Source organism: Mustelus asterias, chromosome 21, assembly GCF_964213995.1.
Source record: "Mustelus asterias chromosome 21, sMusAst1.hap1.1, whole genome shotgun sequence".
NCBI classification, from domain to species: domain Eukaryota; kingdom Metazoa; phylum Chordata; class Chondrichthyes; order Carcharhiniformes; family Triakidae; genus Mustelus; species Mustelus asterias.
Window position 1 is genome coordinate 10,606,180 of NC_135821.1, and position 26,530 is coordinate 10,632,709.

The 26,530-nt window shown below is 48.6% G+C and overlaps 1 protein-coding gene across 2 annotated transcripts in view; it reads right to left on the reverse strand.

Moving 5' to 3' along the window:
* The window catches only part of LOC144509102 (ADP-ribosylation factor-binding protein GGA1-like), a 41,563-nt gene extending 17,823 nt beyond the window's left edge, over positions 1 to 23,740 (reverse strand). The window contains exons 1-11 of one of the 2 annotated variants that reach the window (XM_078237459.1): positions 23,646 to 23,740; positions 21,332 to 21,407; positions 18,495 to 18,593; positions 16,709 to 16,832; positions 13,983 to 14,083; positions 11,187 to 11,267; positions 9,650 to 9,787; positions 7,195 to 7,276; positions 5,406 to 5,513; positions 3,487 to 3,642; positions 27 to 100 (exon numbers count right to left, since the gene is read on the reverse strand). In XM_078237459.1, the coding sequence (XP_078093585.1) occupies positions 27 to 100; positions 3,487 to 3,642; positions 5,406 to 5,513; positions 7,195 to 7,276; positions 9,650 to 9,787; positions 11,187 to 11,267; positions 13,983 to 14,083; positions 16,709 to 16,832; positions 18,495 to 18,578 (948 nt within the window). In that variant the 5' untranslated portion in view covers positions 18,579 to 18,593; positions 21,332 to 21,407; positions 23,646 to 23,740. The remainder of the gene's footprint in view (positions 1 to 26; positions 101 to 3,486; positions 3,643 to 5,405; positions 5,514 to 7,194; positions 7,277 to 9,649; positions 9,788 to 11,186; positions 11,268 to 13,982; positions 14,084 to 16,708; positions 16,833 to 18,494; positions 18,594 to 21,331; positions 21,408 to 23,645) is intronic. The other variant, XM_078237458.1, reaches the window with a different exon arrangement.
* Between the last annotated feature and the right edge of the window lie 2,790 nt (positions 23,741 to 26,530).

The following is a 26,530-nucleotide window of genomic DNA, read 5'->3' on the forward strand; positions in this document are numbered from 1 at the left end:
AAATTCCACGTTCCGTATTTCCTTACCTGAAACGTGTTCCAGTTACTTGATTCCAGAGATTGCGATGAAGGTACCGCATTGGGAACTAGATCATTCAGTCCTGCAGGGACAGCAAGAGGGGAAAGAGTTGGAACAGAAGGTTCTTGCACAGCAGGTACGCGAGGGATGAAATGCAACCTGCAGATTTATCATTCACATCGATCTCCCTGACAACTGCAAGCTATTCCTGCCACTCTAGCAGACCACCCAACAGTGTAACTATGCTGTGATTTACCACCGCACATCGTTTATCGGATAAACTGAGTCTTATCAACTGGACTCCAAAAGACTACATCGAGTCGTAGAACCGTATCTAATAACACCTGCTTACAACAAGGCCCAATCTCACATGGACGGCACAATTGCACAGCTGCCTCTCAGCGCCAAGGACCCGGGTTCGATTCCCAGCTCGGGTCACTGTCTGTGCAGAGTCTGCATGGTCTCCCCGGATCTGCATGGGTTTCCTCCCACAGTCTGAAAGACGTGCTGGTTAGGGTGCATTGGCCGTGCTAAATTCTCCCTCAGTGTACCCGAACAGGTGCCGGAGTGTGGCGACGAGGGGATTTTCACAGGAATTTCAGTGTTAATGTAAGGCTACTTGTGACACTAATATAAACTGCAAACTCATTGGTCTATTGGGGTGGCACCGTGGTTAACACTGCTGCCTCAGCATCAGAGACCCAGGTTCAATTCCCGGCTTGGGTCACTGTCTGTGTGGAGTCTGCACGTTCTCCTCATGTCTGCGTGGGTTTCCTCCCACAGTCTGAAAGACGTGCTGGTTAGGGTGCATTGGCCATGCTAAATTCTCCCTCAGTGTACCCGAACAGGCGCCAGAGTGTGGCGACTAGGGGACTTTCACTGTAACTTCATTACAGTGTTAATGTAAGACTACTTGTGACTCTAATACTAACTTTAAATTCATTGGTCTATTGGGGTGGCACAGTGGTTAGCACTGCTGCCTCACAGCGTCAGGGATCCGGGTTCGATTCCCGGCTTGGGTCACTGTCTGTGTGGAGTCTGCAGGTTCTCCCCGTGTCTGCATGGATTTCCTCCTACACTCCAAAGACGTGTGGGTTAGGTTGATTGGCCATGCTAAATTGACCCCAGCAGGGTAAATGTGGGGGGTTATGGGAATAGGGCCGGAGTGGGATTGCGGTCGGTACAGATTCGATGGGCCGAATGGCCTCCTTCTGTATTGTAGGGTTTCTATTCTATTCTAACGTGCAGACCCCGCAAAGACAGTGACCCGAGGCCAGGAATCAAACCTGGGTCCCTGGCGCTGTGAGGCAGCAGCGCTAACCACTGTGCCACCATGCCGGTCATATTTCAACTAAAGAAGGGATTCAGTTGTAATAGTACAGTCACAATTTATTTGGGCACCAACGCATGATATCTTGTACCGCGTAAAGTCCCTAAAATTCAGCCAGAGCTAATCACTGCACAAGCAAAAACAACTTGCATTCAGAAAGCACCTGTAGCGAGTAAAAGGCATTCTACAAGCGCTGAATCAAATAAAATCCGACACCAAGCCACACAAGGAGATATTAGGACAGTCGATAGCAGTGGAGGCCGGCTCACCGAATATATTCGGGGCTGAGTTAGATTGATTTTTGATTGACAAGGGAGTCCAGGATTAAGTGGTGGATGCAGACGGGAAAGCAGAAACTGAGCCCACAATTAGATTAGCCATGATCTTAATTGAATGGTGGAGCAGATTCAAAATGGCGAAGGGTTTACTCCTGCTCTTAAGTCCCCTGTTGTTCATAACTTAGGATCTAGGCAGTTGAAAACATGCCCACCAACAGCGGAACTACTAAAAGCAGGGATCAGGCCAGCGCTGGAGGAAGAGCTGGATGGCACGGTGGCAGTGGTTAGCACTGCTATCTCACAGCGCCAGGGACCCGGGTTCAATTCTGGCCTCGGGTCACTGTCTGTGTGGAGTTTGCACTCTCCCCCCGTGTCTGTGTGGGTTCCCTCCGGGTGCTCTGGTTTCCTCCCACAGTCCAAAGGTGTGCAGCTTAGGTGGCTTGGCCGTGCTAAATTGACCTTTAGTGTCAGGGTGATTAGCAGGGTAAATGTGTGGGGTTACAGGAATAGGGCTTGGGTAGGATTTATAAAAAGTTTATTTATTAGTCATAAGTAAGGCTTACATTAACAGTGCAATGAAGTTACTGTGAAATTTCCCAAGTCGCCACACTCCGGCGCCTGTTCTGGTCAATGCACCCTAACCAGCATGTCTTTCGGAATGTGGGAGGAAACCGGAGCACCCGGAGGAAACCCACGTAGACACAGAGAATGTGCAAACTCTACACAGACAGTGACCCAAGCCGGGAATCAAACCTGGGTCCTGGCGCTGTGAAGCAGCAGTGCTAACCACTGTGCTATCGTGCTGCCGGGATTGTGGTTGGTACAGACTTGATGGGCCAAACAACCTCCTTCTGAATTGTAGGGATTCTATGATTGCAGAGCTCGGAGGTTTGCAGGGCTAAACGAGGTGAGAGAGAGCAGTGGGGTGAGGAACTTGAAAATAAGGAAGAGAATTTGAAAATTGATGCGTTGCTGGGCCGGAGTTAAGTAAGCCAGTGAACAGAGGGGGATGATGGGTACAGGGGCTCAGTGGAGGTTTGGATGAGCTAAAGGTCATGGCGGGGTCGGTGAGGAGACCACTGAAATAGTCAAAGTCCAGAGGTAACAAAGACACGGACTCTGGTTTCTGCAGCCGATGAGCTGAATAGGCCCAGCTAGCTCAGTCGGTAGAGCACAAGACTCTTCATTTCAGGGTCATGGGTTCGAGCCCCACCTTCGGTGGGCTTGTTTTGTGGGCGGCACGGTGGTTAGCAACGCTGCCCTCACAGCGCCAGAGACCCGGGTTCGATTCCAGCCTTGGGTCACTGTGCGTGTGGAGGTTGCACGTTCTCCCCGTGTCTGCGTGGGTTTCCTCCGGGTGTTCCGGTTTCCTCCCACTGTCCAAAGATGCAAGGGTTTAGGTTGAATGGTCGTGCTAAATTGGCCCCTTGTGTCAGGGAGATTAGCAGGGTAGAATCATCTAATCCTTACAGTGCAGGAGGCGGCCATTCGGCCCATCGAGTCTGCACCGACAACACTCCCACCCAGGCCCTATCCCCATAACCCCATGCATTCACCCTAGCTAGTCCCCCTGACACGAAGGGGGCAATTTAGCATGCCCAATCCAGTTAACCTGCACATCTTGGGACACTAAGGGGCAATTCAGCATGGCCAATCCACCTAACCTGCACATCTTTGGACTTTGGTAGGGGACAGGGCCTGGGTGGGATTGTTGTTGGTGCAGGCCTGATGGGCCGAATGGCCTCTTTCTGCACTGCAGGGATGCCATCAACAAGATTCTCTGCTACGGTGGAGGTTGGGGGCAGGTGGGAAAATGAAATGTCAAGTCTGGAGAGAAGCAAATGTGAAAAGAATTCTCACCTAATGACATTAATTCGTCATCTAACAATGATACAGAGCCGCTGAGATCCTGTGTTAGATCAGGATTCCAGGCCTGATTGGCAGGGGCGGCAGGGTAGGAAGGAGTGTTTGAGCCAGTGTCCAACCCAGTCAGGTCTAGTAGAGCAGAACTGCTGGCTAAATAACAAAAAAAAATAATAATAGCATGTAAATCACAAGGCATGCAATCTTCTCAAGAGTGTTAATATTAAAAATCATTGCCCTCAAATCACATAACGGCAATTTATTTATTAATTGGTTTAAATTGATTCAAACAAACAAGATAAATTATGCTTCCTCCCAGTTTAACTGCTGACAGAGAGGCACGGCAAATACTAAATAACCCCTTTATGTAGACGGATCATTTCAGTATCACTGCACTCGCAGTGGGAGCTTTGCTGACAGTGAGCATGAGGTGGAGATTGGGCTTGTTAAGATTGTTTCGGGGGGTGTGTGGGTGTCACTAGCTAGGCCCGCACCGATTCCCTCTTGTTGTCGCATCTGCTCCCTGGGGATGCAACACATATTGGTGAATTTACCTGACTGGATTCACTCTCGTTTGTTGCGTTGTGTGGTGTCCACTAATTGGTTAATTCTAGGCTGTCTACGTACCATGCTTGTGGAATTTAAGGAAACCTCATCCCAAATGCTGGAAGTTGCAGCGAGTAAGTTTAGCTAAACAGTGGTTCTCAATTGTTGGGGCTACATAAATGTAAGAAGTTTTTTTTTTATAAAGTTCGTTTGTGGGACGTGGGTGTCGCTGGCTAGGCCAGCACACATCCCTTGAGGCGGTGGTGATGAGCTGCCTCCAAAAGAGAAAATGCTGGAAAAATCTCAGCAGGTCTGGCAGCATCTGCAAGGAGAGAAAAGAGCTGACGTTTCAAGTCCAGACGACCCTGGTTTGACAAAGGGTCGCCTGGACTCGAAACGTCGGCTCTTTTCTCGCCTTACAGATGCTGCTAGACCTGCTGAGACTTTTCCAGCGTTTTCTCTTTTGGTTTCAGATTCCAGCATCCGCAGTAATTTGCTTTTATCCTGTGATGAGCTGCCTTCTTGAACCACTGCAGTCCGGGGTGTGGGTTTTTAGTAATTCGTGGGACATGGGCGTCGCTGGCTGGGCCAGCATTTATTGTCTATCCCTTGGAGGGCAATTGAGAGTCAACCACATTGCTGTGGCTCTGGAGTCACATGTAGGCCAGACCGGGTAAGAACGGCAGGTTTCCTTCCCGAAAGGACATTAGTGAACCAGATGGGTTTTTCGACAATGGTTTCATGGTCATCAGTAGATTCTTAATTCCAGATATTTTCCTACTGATTTTAAATTCCCACCATATGTCGTGGTGGGATTCGAACCCGGGCCCCCAGAACATTAGCTGAGTTTCTGAATTAATAGTCTAGCGATAATACCACTAGGTCGTCGTCACCCACAGTGCTGTGAGGGAGGGAATTCCAGGATTTTGACTTGGCGACAGTGAAGGAACGGCCGATGTACTTCCAAGTCAGGATGGTGCGTGATTTGAAGGGTGGTGGTGTTCCAAGGGACCTGCTGCCCTTGTCCTTTTAGATGGTAGGGAACATGAGTTTGGAAGGTGCTGCCTGAGGAGCCTTGGTGAGTCGCTGCAGTGCATCTTGTAGATGGTACACAATGCGTTGAAATGTGGGCAATTTGGAGCTCAAAGCTCAGGTCTGGGGAGATGCACTTTGAGAAGTGACGAAGGTGCTCATTAAAAATTGGGAGCTGCACACCAGAAGCCGAGAGAGAGAGAGAGAGAGAACACCCACGCACGCTTCACAGTAAAGTTCGAATCAGATACTGCCCGACACCTACAGGACACGTGGGAACTGGTGCATCCGCCCACCACGTTGCAGGGGGAAAAAACATACAAGACAACATCACACACCTTTAATGTTTGGCAGGTCGGTCACCCCATTAACTTCTTCCCCCTTCACTATCTTCTTGTACGTGTTAATGACCTGTGTTAAATTATCATTTGCTTGAAGGATTTCAGCTGGGGCAACAACAACAACAAAAAAACACGGAAGTGAGCTTGCAAACTGAAGTTTATACATTTAACCAAACCTGTTTACTCACGGCGCATGCTGCTACTTAACTTGCTGCAGATCAGATCATAACACATCATCATCAAGCTCCAGAAACCCAGCTGGAAAATGATGTCCCGTTAAGTCCAATAAAAAAGGAGAAAACACACACAGAAAATTCTGCAAATGTTAACACCCGAACAGGAGAATTGGTCAAGACTTGCCGGGCATTTTAAATGTTAAATGTTTCTGCTGTGTAATCCCAGCACTTGGGCGCTTGTACTCGGAGTAACACTCTTGGCACTTTTTTACATATATGTTTTGCTTGCAATGCAATGTAAAACTAACAGGAATCAAACTTATCATAACCTTCTTTCTATTCATTTGTAGGGCATGGGCGTCACTGGCTGGCCAGCATTTATTGCCCATCCTCAAGTTGCCCTTGTTCAGAGGGTATTTGAGAGTCAACCACATTGCTGTGGCTCTGGAATCACATGTAGGCCAGACCGGGTAAGGACGGCAGATTTCCTTCCCTAAAAAGGGACATTAGTGAACCAGATGGGGTTTTCCGACAATGGTTTCATGGTCATCAATAGATTCTCAACTCCAGATATTTTTTATTGGATTTAAATTCCACCTATCCGCAGTGGCGGGATTCGAACCCGGGTCCCCAGAACATTAGCTGGAGTTCCTGGATTAATAATCTAGCGAGAATACCACTAGGCCATCACGTCCCTTTATAATCACTAAAGCTAACTGGAATGAAGTGTGGCCAATTAGAAGCCAATTTCATGTTGTCCTTTCTTTTAAAAAACAGTGTCCCTTGTACGTAAACAGTATAACCAATCTGCCCCGATGCATTTAGCCAGCTTGCTTCCTCCATACGTATCATATCTTCGTGCTGTAACAGTACCCTGCAATAGACTAATTATGATGTGGAGATGCCGTCGTTGGACTGGGGTGAACACAGTAAGAAGTCTCACAACACCAGGTTAAAGCCCAACAGGTTTATTTGGTAGCAAATGCTATAAGCTTTCGGAGCGCTGCTCCTTCGTCAGATGGAGTGGAAATGTGCTCTCAAACAGTGCACAGAGACACAAAATCAAGTTACAGAATACTAATTAGAATACGGATCCCTACAACCAGCCAGGTCTTAAAGGTACAGACAATGTGGGTGGAGGGAGCATTAAACGCAGGTTAAAGAGATGTGTATTGTCTCCAGACAGAACAGCTAGTGAGATTCTGCAAGTCCAGGGGGCAAGCTGAATCTCACTAGCTGTTCTGTCTGGAGACAATACACATCTCTTTAACCTGTGTTTAATGCTCCCTCCACCCACATTGTCTGTACCTTTAAGACCTGGCTGGCTGTAGGGATTCGCATTCTAATTAGTATTCTGTAACTTGATTTTGTGTCTCTGTGCCCTGTTCGAGAGCACATTTCCACTCCATCTGACGAAGGAGCAGCGCTCCGAAAGCTTATGGTATTTGCTACCAAATAAACCTGTTGGACTTTAACCTGGTGTTGTGAGACTTCTTACTGTATAGACTAATTATGACAGCTTTGCATAACTGGATATTCGGTTAACTCGAACTATTACAGAACTGCTTGCGCAAGGTAGCAATTTCAATAGATTTGTTTGATTAATTTACCCAACGCTTCATCATTATCCTCAGTGTCACTGGCCAGTCTGAATAGTGTGGGCCTCATCTTCTCACATCGCTGGTACAACTCCTGTGTGGGGGAAAGAAGAATTCAGTTAAGGAAAAAGAACATCAAATATCCTCCAAGTACCTCAGTGCATTGCAGCGCATAAGCATGTGGAGCCAGGGTGCGATTCTGTCGGACACACACGGGACATCCTGTGTCTGAGGCATGAGGAGCAGATTATCCTTCCCAGTCTGTCCCAGTTTAGGCAGACGCGATGAAGAATCCCTCTCACCAACAACAATCCTAAACTGATTACAAGTTTGGGGAGTATTGAGGCAACAATATTTTTCCCACTGCAGTATTTTTCAGTTCAAGTGCTCCGTGAACACGACTGGGAATCAGTTCTCAAACCCCGTGGTCTGCGTGGGTTTCCTCCGGGTGCTCCGGTTTCCTCCCACAAGTCCAAAGATGTGCGGGTTAGGTTGATTAGCCATGCTAAAATTGACCCTAATGTCGGGGGGGGGGGGGGTGGGGGGGGGGTATTAGCGGGGTAAATACGTGGGGTTACGGGAATAGGGCCTGGGTGGGATTGTGGTCGGTACAGACTCGATGGGCTGAATGGCCTCCTTCTGCTCTGTAGGGATTCACTGGATATAGTTCTCATGATTACGTTTGTCATTTTTGGACTAAGGACACAGCTTGAGGTTTACCTAGCTGTCCCTCACTGGCTTAAGGGGCCCTTCACATCCCCGTCGGGAGCATGTCATGCAGTTCAGTATTAGCCCAGCACATCAAGCAATGACACAAAGTATTGTGCGTGCTTTTATATTTTTACGCACACTGGAGGCGAAGGACGCTACTTCGAATTCCTCCACCTGTCATTCAGTAAACACACCCTGCCAACAAGGTCATTTTTTATTTATTTCAGAGGGTGGCACGGTGTCACAGTGATTAGCACCACTGCCTCACAGTGCCAGAGACCCGGGTTGGGTCACTGCCTGTGTGGAGTCTGCACGTTCTCCCCGTGTCTGTATGGGTTTCCTCCGGGTGCTCCGGTTTCCTCCCACAGTCCCAAGTTGGGTGGATTAGCCACGGCAAAATGCTTGGGGTTACCGGGATATGGCCGGGTGGGTGGGCCTGGGTAAGATGCTCTTGCAAAAGAGTTGGTGCAGACGTGATGGGCTGAACGGCCTCCTTTTACACTGTAGAGATTCTGTGGTTTCTACAATACAACCCTAACAATAACAGGGAACCCCCCACATTGCACCATGCCTCTTTCAATGGGACCGTACAACCGTGGGCACACTTCATTACATCCGGGAGGAGCTGGATTGATGGGTGTCATCACTTGGAGACATCCAAGGCCCTTATGGCTAGAGGAGACAGAAGGTCATAGAATCCCTACAGTGGAGGCGGCCATTTGGCCCATTGGGTCTGCACTGACCACAATCCCATCAAGGCCCTATTCCAGTAACCCCACACATATTTACCCTGCTAATCCCCTAGGGATTGACGCTAGGGTCAATTTAGCATGGCTAATTAGCCTAACCCGCATATCTTTGGCGTGTGGGAGGAAACCGGAGCACCCGGAGGAAACACACGCAGACATGGGGAGAACGTGCAGACTCCACACAGACAGTGGCCCAAGCCGAAAATCGAACCCAGGTCTCTGGCGCTGTGAGGCAGCAGTGCTAACCACTGTGCCACCGCGCCACCCAAAATTACATCCGGTTTCCTCCCACACTCTAAAGATGTGCGGGTTAGGTGGATTGGCCATGCTAAATTGCCCCTTAGTGTCAGGGGGACTCGCTAGGGTAAATGCATGGGGTTATGGAGATAGGGCCTGGTTGGGATTGTGGTTGGTGCAGACTTGATGGGCCGAATGGCCTCCTTCTGCACTGTCGGAATTCTATGATTTATCTCTATTGAGAGCGATGCTGCAAATGAAGTTTTCCCCGTGTCTGCGTGGGTTTCCTCCGGGTGCTCCGGTTCCCTCCCACAGTCCGAAAGACGTGCTGGTTAGGTTGATTGGCCGTGCTAACTTGCCCCTAGTTTCGGGAGGACCAGCAGGGTAAATATGTGGGGTGATGGGGATAGGACGGGATTGTTGTCAGTGCAGGCTCGATGGGCCTAACGGCCTCCTTCTCTGCGGTAGGGATTCTATGATTCATTCTCTAGATGTGGGGCAAGATTCTCCGGCCTCCCAGCCGTGCCTTTCCCGCGGGCAGGAGGTGGCGCACTGTTTGCTAGCGACGGGATTCCCTGGGCCCGCCGCCGTCAAGGGGAATTCCCACTGACATCACCCGACGCCGGCGGGAGACCTGCGGGTTGGGGTGCACGGCCGGTGTGAACGGCTGGAGAATTCCAGCCGCGATGCCCCTCACTTTGACCAACGCGTGCACACAAGGTAATCGCAGCCTCACGCACACAAACACACACCCTCTCCCCCGCCTTTACCTTCATTATTTCTTCATTACTCTCGGAGGTTTCATCTTTGCTGTAGTTCTCCAGCATTTCACTCAGAAGTTTCACGTTGTTGTTCACCTCTTCGATGGCGTTCACCCGTTTGGAAATCTTCTCCATTCTTTTCTGGTCCTAAGGGTTTAAAGATCGGGTTTGGGTTCTCTGCACAGCCCTCTCTGCGGGTAGCACGTCATTACTGGATTGTTAGCGACATGAGAAAAGAGGAACAGAAACTGTGTGGGGAGGGAGGGGGTGGTGGGAGCAAGGCAAGGGTGTGGCTGGGCCAATAGGTCACCGCGGAGATCGAATTTACTGCCGTCAATCTGGGATGGATTTGAAGTCTCCTTCAGCCGAAGCCGGGTTGTGGAGAGCGAGTTTGGACAGTTTTCAATGCATGTACCTCACACTGACCCCACATTGGCACTGATCGATAATCTTACACATGGGGCTAAAGGACAGAGGGCACAGCAGTGTGTCACAGAACTGCAGTTAGGGACACTGCACTGAGGTTGGGAACAGAGTATGGGCAGCACGGTGGCACAGTGGTGAGCACTGCTGCCTCACAGCACCAGGGACCCGGGTTCAATTCCGGCCTTGGGTGACTGTGCAAAGTCCGCACATTCTCCCCGTGTCTGCGTGGGTTTCCTCCAAAGATGTGCAGGTTAGGTGGATTGGCCATGCTAAATCGTCCCTTAGTGTCAGGGGGATTAGCAGGGTAAATACATGAGATAGGTCCAGGGGCGGCACGGTGGCACAGTGGTTAGCAATGCTGCCTCACATTCGATTCCCGGCTTGGGTCACTGTCTGTGTGGAGTTTTCACATTCTCCCTGTGGGTTTCCTCCGGGTGCTCCGGTTTCCTCCCACAGTCCGAAAGACGTGCTGGTTAGGGTGCATTGACCCGAACAGGCGCCGGACTGTGGCAACTAGGGGAATTTCACAGTAACTTCATTGCAGTGTTAATGTAAGCCTTACTTGTGACTATAAATAAATAAACTTTAAACTTTACTGGGTGGGATTGTTGTCAGTACAGGGTTGATGGGCTGAATGGTCTCCTCCTGCACTGTAGGGATTCCATGATTCTACAGCAAGGGTTAGTTTGCATATCCGATCGGAGTTTTTTTTATTCATTCATTGGTGGATCTGGACTTGACTGACAAGGCCAGCATGTCCGCCCCTAGCTGCCCAAACAGTGACATTATTTGAATCAGAATGGCATGTGGTTTGAGAAGGAAACGTGGAGGTGGTGGCACTCCCACTCCTCTGCTGCCCTTGCCCTCCTGTGTGCTACATGGCACGACGGCTTGTGTTGTCGAGGAAGCCCTGGTGAGTTGCTGCAGTGCATTTTGCAGATGGTACACAGTGCAACCACCATCCCTCTGCAACAGCAAGTACTCCGTTCCCAGCACAAACACCTCCGCATCACGAGACTCAGAGAAATGAAAATAAAAAATAGATTAGGCCAAAATAAAATCAGACCTTACGGTCCATTTTACACTTGGCAATCTTTAAGAATGGGGGGAAAAGACCCACCTCTTGGACCATCTCCTTGATGAGTTTATTCGCAGCTCGAAGATCCTCTGGATGTGTGCTCTTCAGTAGTCTGGCCAATAGCTACAGAGATAATTGCACAAAGAGATTACAAGGTCAAACTGGCACAGAGGCCTCTCTGGCATTTCCCCACTAGACAACAAAACACAAAATGTTTAAACAACGCATGGTATCGCACTAGTTACAGCACTCAAACTCTCCCACTAGGGCAGCATGGTGGCACAGTGATTAGCTCTGCTGCCTCATAAAGCCAGAGACATGAGTTTGATTCCCAGCTTGGGTCACTGTCTGTGTAGAGTTTGCACGTTCTCCCCGTGTCTGCATGGGTTTCCTCCGGGTGTTCCGGTTTCCTCCCACAGTCCGAAAGACGTGCTGGTTAGGGCGCATTGGCCATGCTAAATTCTCCCTCAGTGTACCCGAACAGGTGCCAGAGTGTGGCGACTAGGGGATTTTCATTGCAGTGTTAATGTAAGCCTACTTGTGACACTAATAAATAAACTTTAACTTAAACGCCAGCTACTGCACTCTCACCCTCGCGCTAGTTACTGTCCTCAAACTCTCCCATTAGTTACTGCACTCAAACTCTCCCACTAGGTAGTGCAATGTGTAATGATACAATACCACCTAGTGATGGGAATGAACACTACATTAACTGCATGACTTCCTGAATGAAACATGCTGCTATTGGGCCATAATAGTGAAAGTTGCTATGTTGCAATCGTGACCACACTTCTGAAGTATTTCACTGGCTGTAAAGCACTTTGGAATGTCCCGCGGTTGTGAAAGGTGCTACATAAATGCAAGTCTTTCCACTCTGAACACCAGCTGGAAAAGTACACGGAACGTATCTGTTCATCTAACACTCACATCGTGAATATAAAATGGGCTGCTGATATATGGGAATTTTTATTCATTCATGGAACATGGGCGTCGCTGGCTGGGCCAGCATTTATTGCCCATCCCTAGTTGCCCTTGAGAAGGTGGTGGTGAGCTGTCTTCTTGAATCGCTGCAGTCCACGTGCTGTTGGTTGACCCACAATAATTCCAAGGCTATTGATTTGGATTAGTTAAAACAACCCCTCGTCACATTTTCTTATCTCCAAAAAAACCAATAAAAATTCTAGAACCTCATATAATGGAAACTAAATATGACATGTGTAATAGAAATTAACTGTGACTCACTCGGGCGCCAGTGGCTTTGTTCCAAATTTCAGTTTCTGACGCAGTACCACAGTGACAAGAACTAGCCTACATATTAAAAAACTTACGTCTGTTCACAACTTTTGTCGCGAATTTGCATCAAACTTTTCCGCAAACGGTAGAGAAATTCCAATGCCCCAACCAACTCGATTTCTCTGCTATCTAACCATATTGTGACACTAATCATAGAATCCCTACAGTGGAGGAAGCGGCCGTTCGGCCCATTGAGTCTGCACCGACCACAATCCCACCCAGGCCCTCATCTCTGTAACCTCATGTATTTATCCTCGCTGGTCCCCCTGACACTAAGGGGCAATTTAGCATGGCCAATCCACCTAACCCGCACATCTTTGGACTGTGGGAGGAAACCCACGTAGAATAAAATACATTTTATATAAAGTTTAAAACGTTTGAGATCAGCGCTTTAAAATGAAGATTAAATTACACGCACACACCAACTAAACACATCTCCTCTAAATCAGACATGTCAGCTACGACTCTCACCAACTTTTACAGATGCACCACAGAAAGCATCCTTTCTGGTTGTATCACAGCTTGGTATGGGGCTCCTGCTCTGACTAAGACCGCAAGAAATTACAAAGGGTCGTGAATGAAGCCCAGTCCATCACGCAAACCAGCCTCCCATCCATTGACTCCGTCTACACTTCCCGCTGCCTCGGCAAAGCAGCCAGCATAATCAAGGACCCCACGCACCCCGGACATTCTCTCTTCCACCTTCTTCCGTCGGGAAAAAGATACAAAAGTCTGAGGTCACGTACCAACCAACTCAAGAACAGCTTCTTCCCTGCTGCTGTCAGACTTTGGAATGCATCTTCCTCAAATCAGGTTGATCTTTCTCTACACCCGAGCTATGACTTTAACACTATTCTGCACCCTCTCCTTTCCTTCTCCCCTATGTGCTCTATAAACGGTATGCTTTGTCTGTATAGCGCGCAAGAAATAATACTTTTCACTGCACCCCAACACATGACTATAATAAATCAAATCAAAATACACTGGCCGTGTGGGCGGCACGGTGGCTAGCACTGCTGCCTCACAGCGACAGGGACCCAGGTTCCGAGTTTGATTCCCGGCTTGGGTCACTGTCTGTGCGGAGTCTGCATGTTCTCCCCATGGGTTTCCTCTGGGTGCTCCGGTTTCCTCCCACAGTCCCAAAGACGTGCTGGTTAGGGTGCACTGGCCGTGCTAGATTCTCCCTCAGTGTACCCGAACAGGCACCGGAGTGTGGCGACTAGGGGATTTTCACAGTAACTTCACTGCAGTGTTAATGTAAGCCTGCTTGTGACAATAAATAAACTTAAACCTGACTTCACGGTAAGTCCAATGTTCCCACTGATTCTTCGCCCGAGCGTGCAGGCAATTTCTCCAAATACATGTGACCTTCGCATGATCACACGTCCTTTAACTCCGTGTCTCGAGGGCAATTAGGGATGGGCAATGAATGCTGGCAGAGTCAGCGATGCCCATATCCCTTGAACAAATACAGACAGCTTTGAGGGAACAGTGAAGAGCACCTCTCCACTTGGTGAAGAGCGCTACGGGACAGCGACAAGATACCTTAGACTTTTCCTCATCTTCAAACATAGCATTCTTCGAGCGTGGTGGGGGTGGAGGGAGCGGTTCATCGTCAGGCAGCACGGGATCCTGTTTTATAATTCCTGTGGGAGGTCAAAATATTAACACAGAAAAATCACTGCCAGCAGCAGACCACTTTTCACACAGCTCCGCGCGAGAAACGTGGCGTTACTGAAGAGTCCAGGGGCACGTGCAGCTCTGGATAAGCAGAACAATGAACAGCCACTCATCAGCACCATTACTGCCCCGACCTCCAAATCCATAACCTACATCTTTGCTTCACCTCTGCTTCATGATCTGTCAGCGAATCCCTACGGAGCAGGAGGCGGCCATTCAGCCCATTGAGTCTGCACCGACTCTCTGACAGAGCATCTTATCCAGGCCCATCACCCCCTCCTACCCCATGTCTCGTTCATCTAACCCAACACACCTTGAGAAAATAAAGGGCAATTTAGCATGGCCAATCCACATAATCTACACATCTTTGGACGGCACGGTGGCACAGTGGTTGGCACTGCTGCCTCACAGCACCAGGGACCCGGGCTCAATGTCTGTGTGGAGTCTGCACATTCTCCCCATGTCTGCCTGGGTTTCCTCCGGGTGCTCCGGTTTCCCCTCTCAGTCTGAAAGACGTGCTGGTCATGAGGATTAACCATGGTAAATTCTCTCTGTGTACCCGAACAGGTGCTGGAGTGTGGCGACTAGGGAATTTTCTTGGTGGCTTCATTGCAGAGTTAATGTAAGCCTACTTGAGACACCAATGAAATAAACTTTAAATAAACTAAGGGACAATTTAGCATGGCTAACCCACCTAACCTGCACATATAGAATTATAGAAACCCTACAGCACAGAAAGAGGCCATTCGGCCCATCGAGTCTGCACCGACCACAATCCCACCCAGGCCCTACCCCCATATCCCTACATATTTTACCCACTAATCCCTCTAATCTACACATCTCAGGACACTAAGGGCCAATCAACCTAACCCGCACATCTTTGGACTGTGGGAGGAAACCGGAGCACCCGGAGGAAACCCACGCAGACACGGGGAGAAAGTGCAAACTCCACACAGACAGTGACCCGAGGCCGGAATCGAACCCGGGTCCCTGGCTTTGCGAGGCAGCAGTGCTAACCACTGTGCCACCGTGACTCCCTTCCATTCTTTTCTCCTTCATGCGTTACCCAGCTTCCCCTTAGAGGGGATTCGCCGCAACTTCTCCTTGAGGTAGCGAGTTCCACATTCTAACTACTCTCAGGGTTAAGCTGTTTCTCCTGGGTTTCTTGTTGATTTAGTGACTACCTCCTATTTAATGGTCCCTAGACTTTGGTCTCTCATACCTGTGGAAATCCTTCAATAATCTTTCACAGCTACGACGGGTCACCCTCCAGCCTTCTCTGTTCTCGAGTAAAGAGCCCCAGTCTGTTCAATCTTTGCTGAAGAGGTATAAACTTCTGAGTTCTGGTATTATTCTTGCAAATGGATGCATTTTATTTTGTTAAATTCTGCATTGTGTCTTTTGAGGCGGCACAGTGGGTTAGCACTGCTGCCTCACAGCGCCAAGGACCCAGGTTCGATTCCCGGCTTGGGTCACTGTCTGTGCCCGAGTCTACACATTCTCCCCGTGTCTGCGTGGGTTTCCGCTGGGTGCTCCGGTTTCCTCCCACAGTCCGAAAGATGTGCTGGTTAGGGTGCACTGGCCATGCTAAATTCTCTCTGTGTACCCGAACAGGTGCCGGTGTGTGGCGACTAGGGGATTTTCACAGTAACTTCATTGCAGTGTTAATTTAAAGTGTATTTATCAGTGTCACAAGTAGGCTTACATTAACACTGCAATGAAGCTACTGTGAAAATCCCCTAGTTGCTACACTTCTTATTTAACAAACAGCACAATTAAAAAGGTGACCATTTTTCTAAACAGCATTCCGTTTTTGGTACAAATTAAAAGGCAAGGCAGGAAAAAGAGAAAAAAATATCCTAAATGTCTTGAAACTCAATAGGGACTTTTAAGAGACTCCTGGATGAGTACATGGGACTTAATAGGATGGAGGGTTATAGGTAGACCGAGAAGGTAGGGATATGTTCGGCACAACTTGTGGGGCCGAAGGGCCTGTTTTGTGCTGTAGTTTTTCTAGGAAAGTGTGTTCATGTTCAGTAAATTAATTGGAGGAGCACTGATTGTTGTTATTCAGGCAAGTGTTTTATTAAAATGTATTCATTAGTCACAAGTAGGCTTACGTTAACACTGCAATGAGGTTACTGTGAAAATCCCCTAGTCTCCACACTCCTGTTCGGGTACACGGAGGGAGAATTTAGCACGGCCAATGCACCCTAACCAGCACATCTTTCGGACTGTGGGAGGAAACCGGAGCACCCGGAGGAAACCCACGCAGACACGGGGAGAACGTGCAGACTCCACACAGACAGTCACCCAAACCGAGAATCGAACCCAGGTCCCTGGCGCTGTGAAGCAGCAGTACTAACCACTGTGCCGCCGCCCTCGTAACGTAAGCCTACTTGTGACACCAAAAAAATAAACTTTAGCGCAGTCTGGGTACAGGGCATTTACCGATACAGTGGTTGCTAAAATAATACTGCAAATTAGTACTTCAGAGTTGCACAGTTCAGGGTGTTTTGTCAGATGAAGCAGTAGTTTAAAGTTAAGGACCCGCTGGTGGATCACACACAATTGGAACAGAATGAACTAACCTTGTTTTTTAAGCATGTGATAGGCCTCTGTGATCTTCAGCTCATCTGGAAGTCCCACTGTCCAGCTGAACATTAATTCTAAAACTTTAGTTTTTACTTTCTCAGATGCTCGTGTTCCCAGATACTGGTGAGGAAAACAAAAAAAAAAATATAGGTTAAACACAGTAAGCTTTGAGAATTCCTATTAATACAACTCGACAATTTGTTTAAAGGTTAGCTCCAAGTAGGTTTTCATAGTCACGGATTTATCAGGGTCAATTTTTCAATCCCACCGCAGCTGGTGGCCTCATTCAGTAAGTGCCAAGCTTGTCGAATCATTTTCTGGGGCACATTACCCCAATGACACGCCCAGCAAAGGGCTGCTGGCCATCTGTCCGGTGCTGAGCCTTTGGCCCAGCGTCTGGGGAGCGGTGTGTGGAACAATGCGCGGAGGGCGTCACGGTGGCGCAGTGGCTAGCACTGCTGTCTCACAGCTCCAGGGACCCGGGTTCGATTACGGCGTCGGGTGACTGTGGAGTTTGCACCTTCTCCCCGTGTCTGCGTGGGTTTCCCCCGGGTGCTCCGGTTTCCTCCCAAAAGACGTACTGGTTCGGGTGCATTGGCCGTGCTGAATTCTCCCTCGGAGGAGGTGCCGGAGAGTGGCGACTGGGGGATTTTCACAGTAACTCCATTGCAGTGTTAATGTAAGCCCACTTGTGACACTAATATGTAAACTTATAAAAACTGGCATTGGGCGCCACGTCCCCCTTTTGGGTTTTCCAAATGCCTCACAGCGCCAGGAACCCGGGTTCGATTCCCGACTTGGAGGTGGAGCTTGCACGTTCTCCCCGTGTCTGCATGGGTTTCCTCCGGGTGCTCCGGTTTCCTCCCACACTCCAAAGATATGCGGGTTAGGTGGATTGACCATGCTAAATTGACCCTAGTTTCAGGGGGACTAGCTAGGGTAAATGCATGGGGTTACGGGGATAGGGCCTGGGTGGGATTGTGGTTGGTGCAGACTCAATGGGCCGAATGGCCTTCTTCTGCACTGTAGGATTCTAAGATTCTTTGCCCAATCCAAAATGGCACTGTGTGACCAGGCTGCCAATCTGGTGCACCCAGCGCATTTTGGAGTAGCCCCCTAACTTCAATACTTTGTTGGGATCCTCGTGACCGGGGCGCAAATACTTCCAGAGCTCTTAGCGCTGGTCATCAACTAAGACACGCAACGTTCTTTTGGGCAAATCAACTGAACTAAATGAAGTGAAATAAGGGACAAAGCGAGAAGAGCAGCCTCCCAAAAGGAGGAAACCGCCCGAAACAAAAAAAAAACAAAGCAGAAAGAAAACTTAAAATATCAAATCAAAACGTGATCAAGGGGATCGATGATACACCCCAGTCCCTATGGTGCCCAGTGAGCACGGAAGGCCTCGACAGTGCCCTCGGACTCCGCATGCGCCCTCTTCAGGGACACCTGGCCGCGAAGGTAGCAGGGCAGACAGTCGGGTTGGATGACCCCCTCGGTCGCCCGCTGCCTGGACCAGTTTACAGCTCCCTTGGCCTGGCCCAGGAGCAAATTCATGAGGAGGTCCTCCTCCCACCCCCGCACCGAGTGCCGCTACCTCAAGCAATGAGGGCTTCTCTGCCCAATAACATGCATCATTATTGCATCCATTATTCTAGAGTTTTCTATTTCTTTGGGAGAATCAGGTAGCAGATGAGTCATTCGTGGACGACTTGTTCATCTATTTTCCGTCACCATGCAAGAATGGTACAAGATTATAGAACCCCCGTGTATCAGGCTTACCTTGGGCGATACCACTTTGATTAACTCATTCAAAAACCTGAATTTTCCTACTTCATTGTGAAACCGCTTTCCGCAGTTTTTCATACACGTCTCCAGGACCTGAACAAAAGTCAAAGGGAGAGGATTTCATTTTACTGACGCTGAATGAACTTACTTTTTTTTTTAACAAAGCGGACCACATTTATTTTCATCTACTCTTTACAGCATTTTTTAAAAAAACTTCAACACATTAAGCCTTCTCCCCTGGGTGACTGTGTGGAGTCTGCATGTTCTCCCCGTGTCTGCGTGGGTTTCCTCCGGGTGCTCCAGTTTCCTCCCACAGTCCGAGCGACGCGCAGGTTAGTGTGCATTGGCCGTGCTAAATTCTCCCTCAGTGTTACCCGAACAGGCGCCGGAGTGTGGCGACTAGGGGATTTTCACAGTAATTTCAGGATGGCACGGTGCCACAGTGGTCAGCACTGCTGCCCCACAGCCCCAAGTTCGATTCCTGGGTTAGGTCAATGTGGAATTTGCACGTTCTCCCCGTGTCTGTGCGGGTTTCCTCCGGGTGCTCCGGTTTCCTCCCACAGTCCGAAAGGTGGTTAGGTGAATTGGCCATGCTAAATTCTCCCTCAATGTACCCGAACAGGCGCCGGAGTGTGGCGACTACAGGATTTCCACAGTAACTACATTGCAGTGTTAATGTAAGCCTACTTGTGACACTAATAAATGAACTTTTCTGCTGAGGTTCCGTGGGAGATCTCCCTCCCACCCGCCGTTAACTTCGACAGCAAAGCAGAGGAAACCCTGGAAGATGGTGGATCGCGGGTTCTCGCTGAAGATAAAGGTTGAAACACATCTCTTAATCCCTCAACTTTTCTAAACTTCCGGAATGTTCTCTGGCACTCAGCCAATGATCTAATGGGCTAGCACGGTTGCACAGTGGTTAGCACTGCTGCCTCACAGCGACTGAGACCCGGGTTCGATTCCAACTTCGGGTCGCTGTCTGTGTGGAGTTTGCACATTCTCCCCGTGTCTGCGTGGGTTTCCTCCGGGTGCTCCGGTTTCCTCCCACAGTCCAAAGATGTGCAGGTTAGGTTGATTGGCCATGATAAATTGCCCCTTAGTGTCAGGGGGACTAGCTAGGGTAAATACATGGGGTGACGGGAATAAGGCCTGGGTGGAATTGTTGCCGGCGCAGGCTCGATGGGCCGAATCACCTCCTTCTGCAGCGTAGGGATTCTATATCTGTCCATCTGCAAGGAGCTGTCCCCGTAATAATGATGGAATAATTCACGAGCGATTCAGCGCCAATTAGCACCTGGATCCTGAACAGAAGGTCCCAGAAACGTAATGAAAAAAAAACTCCATCTGATAAGCCAAGTGCACAGTAGGCACAAAATTTTGATTTGGTGACATTTCAAGATTGACATTTAAGACTAAAAGAAATGCTTATCACACCATGCTGGTGACAGACTCCCAATGCGAATGTCAATGAACATCTCAACTGAGTGATTCCAATTAGTTTTTACAGATTGTGTTGGGGTCTCCGACAGGCTGCCAAGATGTAGAAGCCAAAGGCGGCCATTCAACCCATCGTGTCTGCTCTACCTTTCAATGAGATCATGCATGATCTGATATAATTCCCAACTTTCCCACCTTATCCCATAACACAAGAACTACTTGAGTAGGCCATCTGGCATCTCAAGCCTGCTCTGCCATTCAATAAGATCATGGCTGATCTTTTCGTGGACTCAGCTCCACTTACCCGCCCGCTCACCATAACCCTTCATTCCTTTACTGTTCAAAAATCTATCTATCCTTGCCTTAAAAGCATTCAATGAGGTAGCCTCAACTGCTTCACTGAGCAGGGAATTCCACAGATTCACAACCCTTTGTGTGAAGAAGTTCCTCCTCAACTCAGTCCTAAATCTGCTTCCCCTTATTTTGAGGCTATGCCCCTTAGTTCTAGTTTCACCTGCCAGTGGAAACAACTTCCCTGCTTCTATCTTATCTATTCCCTTCATAATTTGATATGTTTCTATAAGATCTCCCCATATTCTTCTGAATTCCAAGGAGTATAGTCCCAGTCTACTCAGTCTCTCCTCATAAGCCAACCTTCTCAACTCCGGAATCAACCCTCGATTCCGTTACTAATTAAAAATCTGTCTATCTGAGCCTTGAACATACTTAATGACCCAGCCTCCTAGCCCTCTATGGTAAAGAATTCCACGATTCACTACCCTCGAGAGAATAAATTCCTCCTCATCTCGGTCTTAAATTGGCAACCCCCTTACTCTGAGATTATGCCCTCCGGTCCTAGACTCTCCCACAAGAGGAAACATAGAAAATAGGAGCACTCCAAAGATGTGCAGGTTAGGCGGATTGGCCATGATGAATTATCCCTGAGTGTATGTTTTTAACGCATCACTTCCTGTGTTCTATACACTATTATAACGCATCACTTCCTGTGTTCTATACACTATTATAACGCATCACTTCCTGTGTTCTATACACTATTATAACGCATCACTTCCTGTGTTCTATACAAGACATAGAAGCAGAATTAGGCCACTCGGCCCGTCGAGTCTGCTCCGCCATTCAATCATGGCTGGTATTTTTCTCATCCCCATTCTCCTGCCTTTTCCCCATAACCCCTGATCCCCTTGGTGCCTCTTAAATTACCCCTTAAATGTATGGTTTTTTTTAAAGACACTGCTTCTGCGATTCTATGCTGAAATACTCAATTCTACAAAAGCATGCTTTTAAAAAAAAAAAAGTGGTTACATAGTTCGACACTTGCGTAATTTTAAGGTCATTTAATGCTCTAAAAGGGACAGAGGTACAGATGATCTTACTGTCAAGGCTTGAATAGCTTCCCATTCCTGAGGAGACTGAATCTTGTGTGCCAGGAATCTTGTGGCAAGCTGGGGTCTGAGGAAAACAAAGGGGACGAGAGATTAGTGCATTCGGTATGTCACAGGAGGGACAACAAGCAGAGCATACCAACTCCGCAGCAAGCAAGGCGGAACTTTATAACAAGATTGAAGCTCTGAAGAAGGGTCCGATGGATTCGAAATGTAAACTCTTCTTTCTTTCTCCAAACGCTGCCAGATCTGCTGAATCTGTCCAGCATTTGCTGTTTAAATTTCAGATTTCCAGCATCCTCGGTATTTTGCTTTAACTTTGTTTTTATTAAAGTTTACGCTGTCGCGAAAATGTCGCGAATTAAGAAATCATCCACTCGCGCCCAGTAATCAGAGACAGGACATGTGGTCCAACCAGGATGGCACTGTGACAAGCACTGCTGCCTCATAGCGTCAGGGACCCGGGTTCGATTCCGGCCTTGGGTCACTGTCTGTGCAGAGTCTGCACATTCCAGTCCCGAGGGCCAGATTATAACACCATCCTTGTCCAGTTTTTACACACACACACATGTACCTCATTGCGTGATTTGTTTAAATCGTTCACATGGGGTGGCACAGTGGGTTAGCACTGCTGCCTCACAGTGTCAGGGACCCGGGTTCGATTCCCGGCTTGGGTCGCTGTCTGTGTGGAGTTTGCACATTCTCCCCGTGTCTGCGTGGGTTTCCTCCGGGTGTTCGGTTTCCTCCCACACTCCAAAAATGTGCAGGTTAGTGGATTGGCCGTGCTAAACTGCTTGCTACCAAATAAACCTGTTGGACTTTAACCTGGTGTTGTGAGACTTCTTACTGCCCTAGTGTCAGGGGGATTGGCAGGGTAAATATGTGGGGTACAGAAATAGGGCCTGGGTGGGATTGTTGTTGGTACAGACTCAATGGGCCAAATGGCCTCCTTCTCCACTATGGGGATTCTACGATTCTAACCAATCTGTCTTAGTTTTTACCCTCCCACGGACAAATAATTGCATCCACTAGTTTCCTTCAACCCCTTTACCTTCATCCACTTATCCAATCTAATCTTGCACGTTGACATGGACTTTCCCTCAAGCAGTGCCCCTGGGCACAAATTCCACACCCTCGCAAATCCCTTTGCAGATCTGGTTTCACTGGTGCCAGCAACACCTGTCACCTGATGCAGGTAACCACTCTGCACCTCTTGAGCCCAGGCACCGAGGAAAGGGTCGCCTGAAGCCAAGTCCGATGTCCAGTCGGAATTGCTTACAGCAATGAATTCCAGTTCCAAATGCACGGCAGACCTAGCTTAGACTAATTGTGCCAATAGAATCCCCACAGTACAGAAGAGGCCCATCAGCCCATCAAGCCTGCCCCATCCCCATAACCTCACGTATTTACCCCCCCCCCCCCCCCGACACCAGGGGGCAATTTAGGATGGCCAATGCACCTAGTCTGCACATCTTTGGACTGTGGGAGGAAACCCACGCAGACATGGGGAGAACGTGCAAACTCCACATATTCACCCAAGAACCATGGAATAGAATCCCTACAGTGCAGAAGGAGGTCATTCGGCCCATCGGGTCTGCACTGACCACAATCCCACCCAGGCCCTATCACCGCGTATTTACCCTGCTAATCCCCCTGACACAAAGAGGCAATTTAGCATGGCCAATCCACCTAACACACACATCTTTGGACTGTGGGAGGAAACCGGAGCACCCGGAGGAAACCCAGGCAGACACGGGGAGCACATGCAAACTCCACACAGACAGACAGACAATCGCCCAAGGCCAGAATTGAACCCGGGTCCCTGGCGCGGTGAGGCAGCGGTGCTAACCTCTGTGCCACCGTGCCACCCCTGTGAATGTGAAGCAATGCCTGAGCCTAGGCCATATCCAGCACCCCTCAACGTAACCTTTCAGTTGACGGGGCTCCCTGATAACCTGATATCCTTTTAAGGCAAGGATAGATACATTTTTGAACAGTAAAGGAATTAAGGGTTATGATGAGCGGGCGGGTAAGTGGAGCTGAGTCCACGAAAAGATCAGCCATGATCCTACTGAATGGCGGAGCAGGCCCGAGGGGCCAGATGGCCTACTCCTGCTCCTAGTTCTTATAACACTGGTAATTTTCCACTGACTCAGGTCAGCAAACCCAGAAGGATCTTCAGCCTCCGAAGCAAAGATGTACGAGAGTCAAAGGCCAGTGCCGGCCAACGGCAAACACTTTATATAGCAAACTCCACGAATCGGATACAGTGCAGTTTGCATTACTGGCTTCGTCTGGTACCTACCCTTCCAATTCCTTGTTCAGCTGATCACAGAATGCTTGAATGTCGTTCCATTCCAGCTCCCGGTTTAAAGGATTTGTGGCTTTGTCTGCATTGAAAACAAGATAAATATAGTTCAGCATGAGGAAAGGATGCCAAATCTGCCAGAGTCAGAGTCAATCAGCTCTAGGACTGGACGATTAATATTAATAACTTTCTTGACTTCAAAAATTCTTTCCATAATTTTAATGAGAAATTGAAGGATGTACAGGCGGAGGCCAGTCAGCCCCCTTCTATATTTGCATTTACAGGTTCGTAGCTCCTTGAAAGTGGAGTCACAGGTGGACAGAGTGGTGAAGAAGGCATTCGGCATGCTTGGTTTCATCGGTCAGAACATTGAATACAGGAGTTGGGACGTCTTGTTGAAGTTGTACAAGACATTGGTAAGGCCGCACGTGGAACAGTGTGTGCAATTCTGGTCACCCTATTATGGAAAGGATATTATTAAACTAGAAAGAGAGTGCAGAAAAGAAAAGGGGCGGCACGGTAACGCAGTGGTTAGCACTGCTGCTTCAAAGCGCCAGGGACCTGGGTTCCCTGCTTGGATCAGTGTGTGTGTGGAGTCTGCATGTTTTCCCAGTGTCCGCGTGAAACATAGAAACCCTACAGTACTGAAAGAGGCCATTCGGCCCATCGAGTCTGCACCGACCACAAGCCCACCCAGGCCCTACCCCCATATCCCTACATATTTTACCCACTAATCCCTCGAACCTACGCATCTCAGGACACTAAGGGCAATTTTTAGCATGGCCAATCAACCTAACCCGCACATCTTTGGACTGTGGGAGGAAACCGGAGCACCCGGAGGGAACCCACGCAGACACGAGGAGAATGTGCAAACTCCACACAGACAGTGACCCAAGCCGGGAATCGAACTGGAGCTGTGAAGCAGCAGTGCTAACCACTGTGCTACCGTGCCGCGTGGGTTTCCTCTGGGTGCTCCGGTTTCCTCCCACATTCTGAAAGACACAGTAAGTAGGCTCACAACACCAGGTTCAAGTCCAACAGGTTTATTTGATAGCATGAGCTTTGGGAGCATTGTCCCTTCATCAGGTGGAGCAGCAGCACTCCCAAAGCTCGTGCTACCAAATAAACCTCTTGGACTTTAACCTGGTGTTGTGAGACTACTTACTGTGCCCCACCCCAGTCCAACGCCGGCAACTCCACATCATTCTGAAAGACGTGCTGGTTAGGTGCATTGATCCAAACAGGCGCCGGACTGTGGCGACTAGGAGAATTTCACAGTAACTTCATTGCAGTGTTAATGTAAGCCTTACTTGTGACGAATAAATAAACTTTATTTACTAGGATGCTACCAGGACTTGATGGTTTGAGTTATAAGGAGGCTGGATACACTGGGACTTTTTTTCCCTGGAGTGTAGGAGGCTTAGGGGTGACCTTATGGAGGTCTATAAAATAATGAGGGGCACAGATCAGCTAGATACTCAACACCATAAGAGAAAATGCTGGAAAATCTCAGCAGGTCTGGCAGCATCTGTAGGGACAGAAAAGAACTGACGTTTCGAGTCCAGATAATCCTTGAAGTTGTTGAGAGAGAGAGAACGAGTTCAGCCAGGCGGAGGAGAGTGGTGGTGGATGGGAATTGTTCAGGCCTCTTTTCAAGAAAGAAGCAAAAAGAGCTCTCAGTCTGTCCTGGTGTGGGATGGAGGTGTAGAGAGATTGCACCTCCATGGCGAATAGGAGGCGGTTAGGGCCTGCGAACTGGAAGCTGTCAATATGATGCAGGGCATCAGAGGAATCCCGAATATTAGGTGGGGAGGGAATGGACCAGATAGTCAACATCTTTTCCCAAAGGTAGAGGAGTCTAAAACTAGAGGGCATAGGTTTAAGGTGAGAGGGGAGAGATACAAAAGTGTCCAGAGGGGCAATTTTTTCACACAGAGTGTTGAGAGTGTCTGGAACGAGTTGCCAGAGGTGGTAGTAGAGGAGGGTACAATTTTGTCTTTTAAAAAGCATTTAGACAGTTACATGGGTAAGATGGGTATAGAGGGATATGGGCCAAATGCGGGCAATTGGGAATACTTAGTGGTAAATAAAAAAAGGGCGGCATGGACAAGTTGGGCCGAAGGGCCTGTTTCCATGCTGTAAACCTCTATGACTATTATTGAGTTACTGAAACGTGTGTTTGGGCGCGCCTGTATGCTGGGTGAAGATGGATCCGGTTCTGCTTTGATGATCCCTCTACATTTCATATCTGGACTCTCACGTAAAGAAGAGTCAATTGGACCAAGGTAGGAGACAGCTGCTGTCACTCGGGAATGTGAGGGACACAGTCCGTCAGCGCAGGGACGGTGAAAAGGGTGGAAGTCGTCAAAATTCATCTTCAATTTTACCTCATGGGAAAATCACGTTAATCTTGCATATCATCACTCCCCCCACACTAAAGCACCAACAAGCCGCGCTCTCCTTGACATTTATTTCCAATTATATATTAGAGCTTCTGCATATAATCGCTACAGGCATCTGCCTCCCTCATGAAAAATGCAGCAACATCTGACAACATACAGAGTAAAATATTTTCTGACAGCAGAGGAAAGCCCTACCAGTCCTGAGCAGAAGTGATTCCCAGCTCCCTGTGGAGAAAGTGTGTTTGACGGGAGCACAGGTCAGGGAAACGTTCCAAAGATTACAGACCTGATTGTTCAAGCATGATCCTTGTGAAAAGAGATCATTGCCTGAAGGATTGTGGAAACATGGTTCAAGTCTCTGTACTACGTAAGCATTCCCTTCCCGATTCAAAATGCTGCCCACTTCAGGGACTTGAGCACATAATCTAGGTTAACACAGCAGTGCTGTATAACACATTACAACAGCGACCCCGTTTTAAC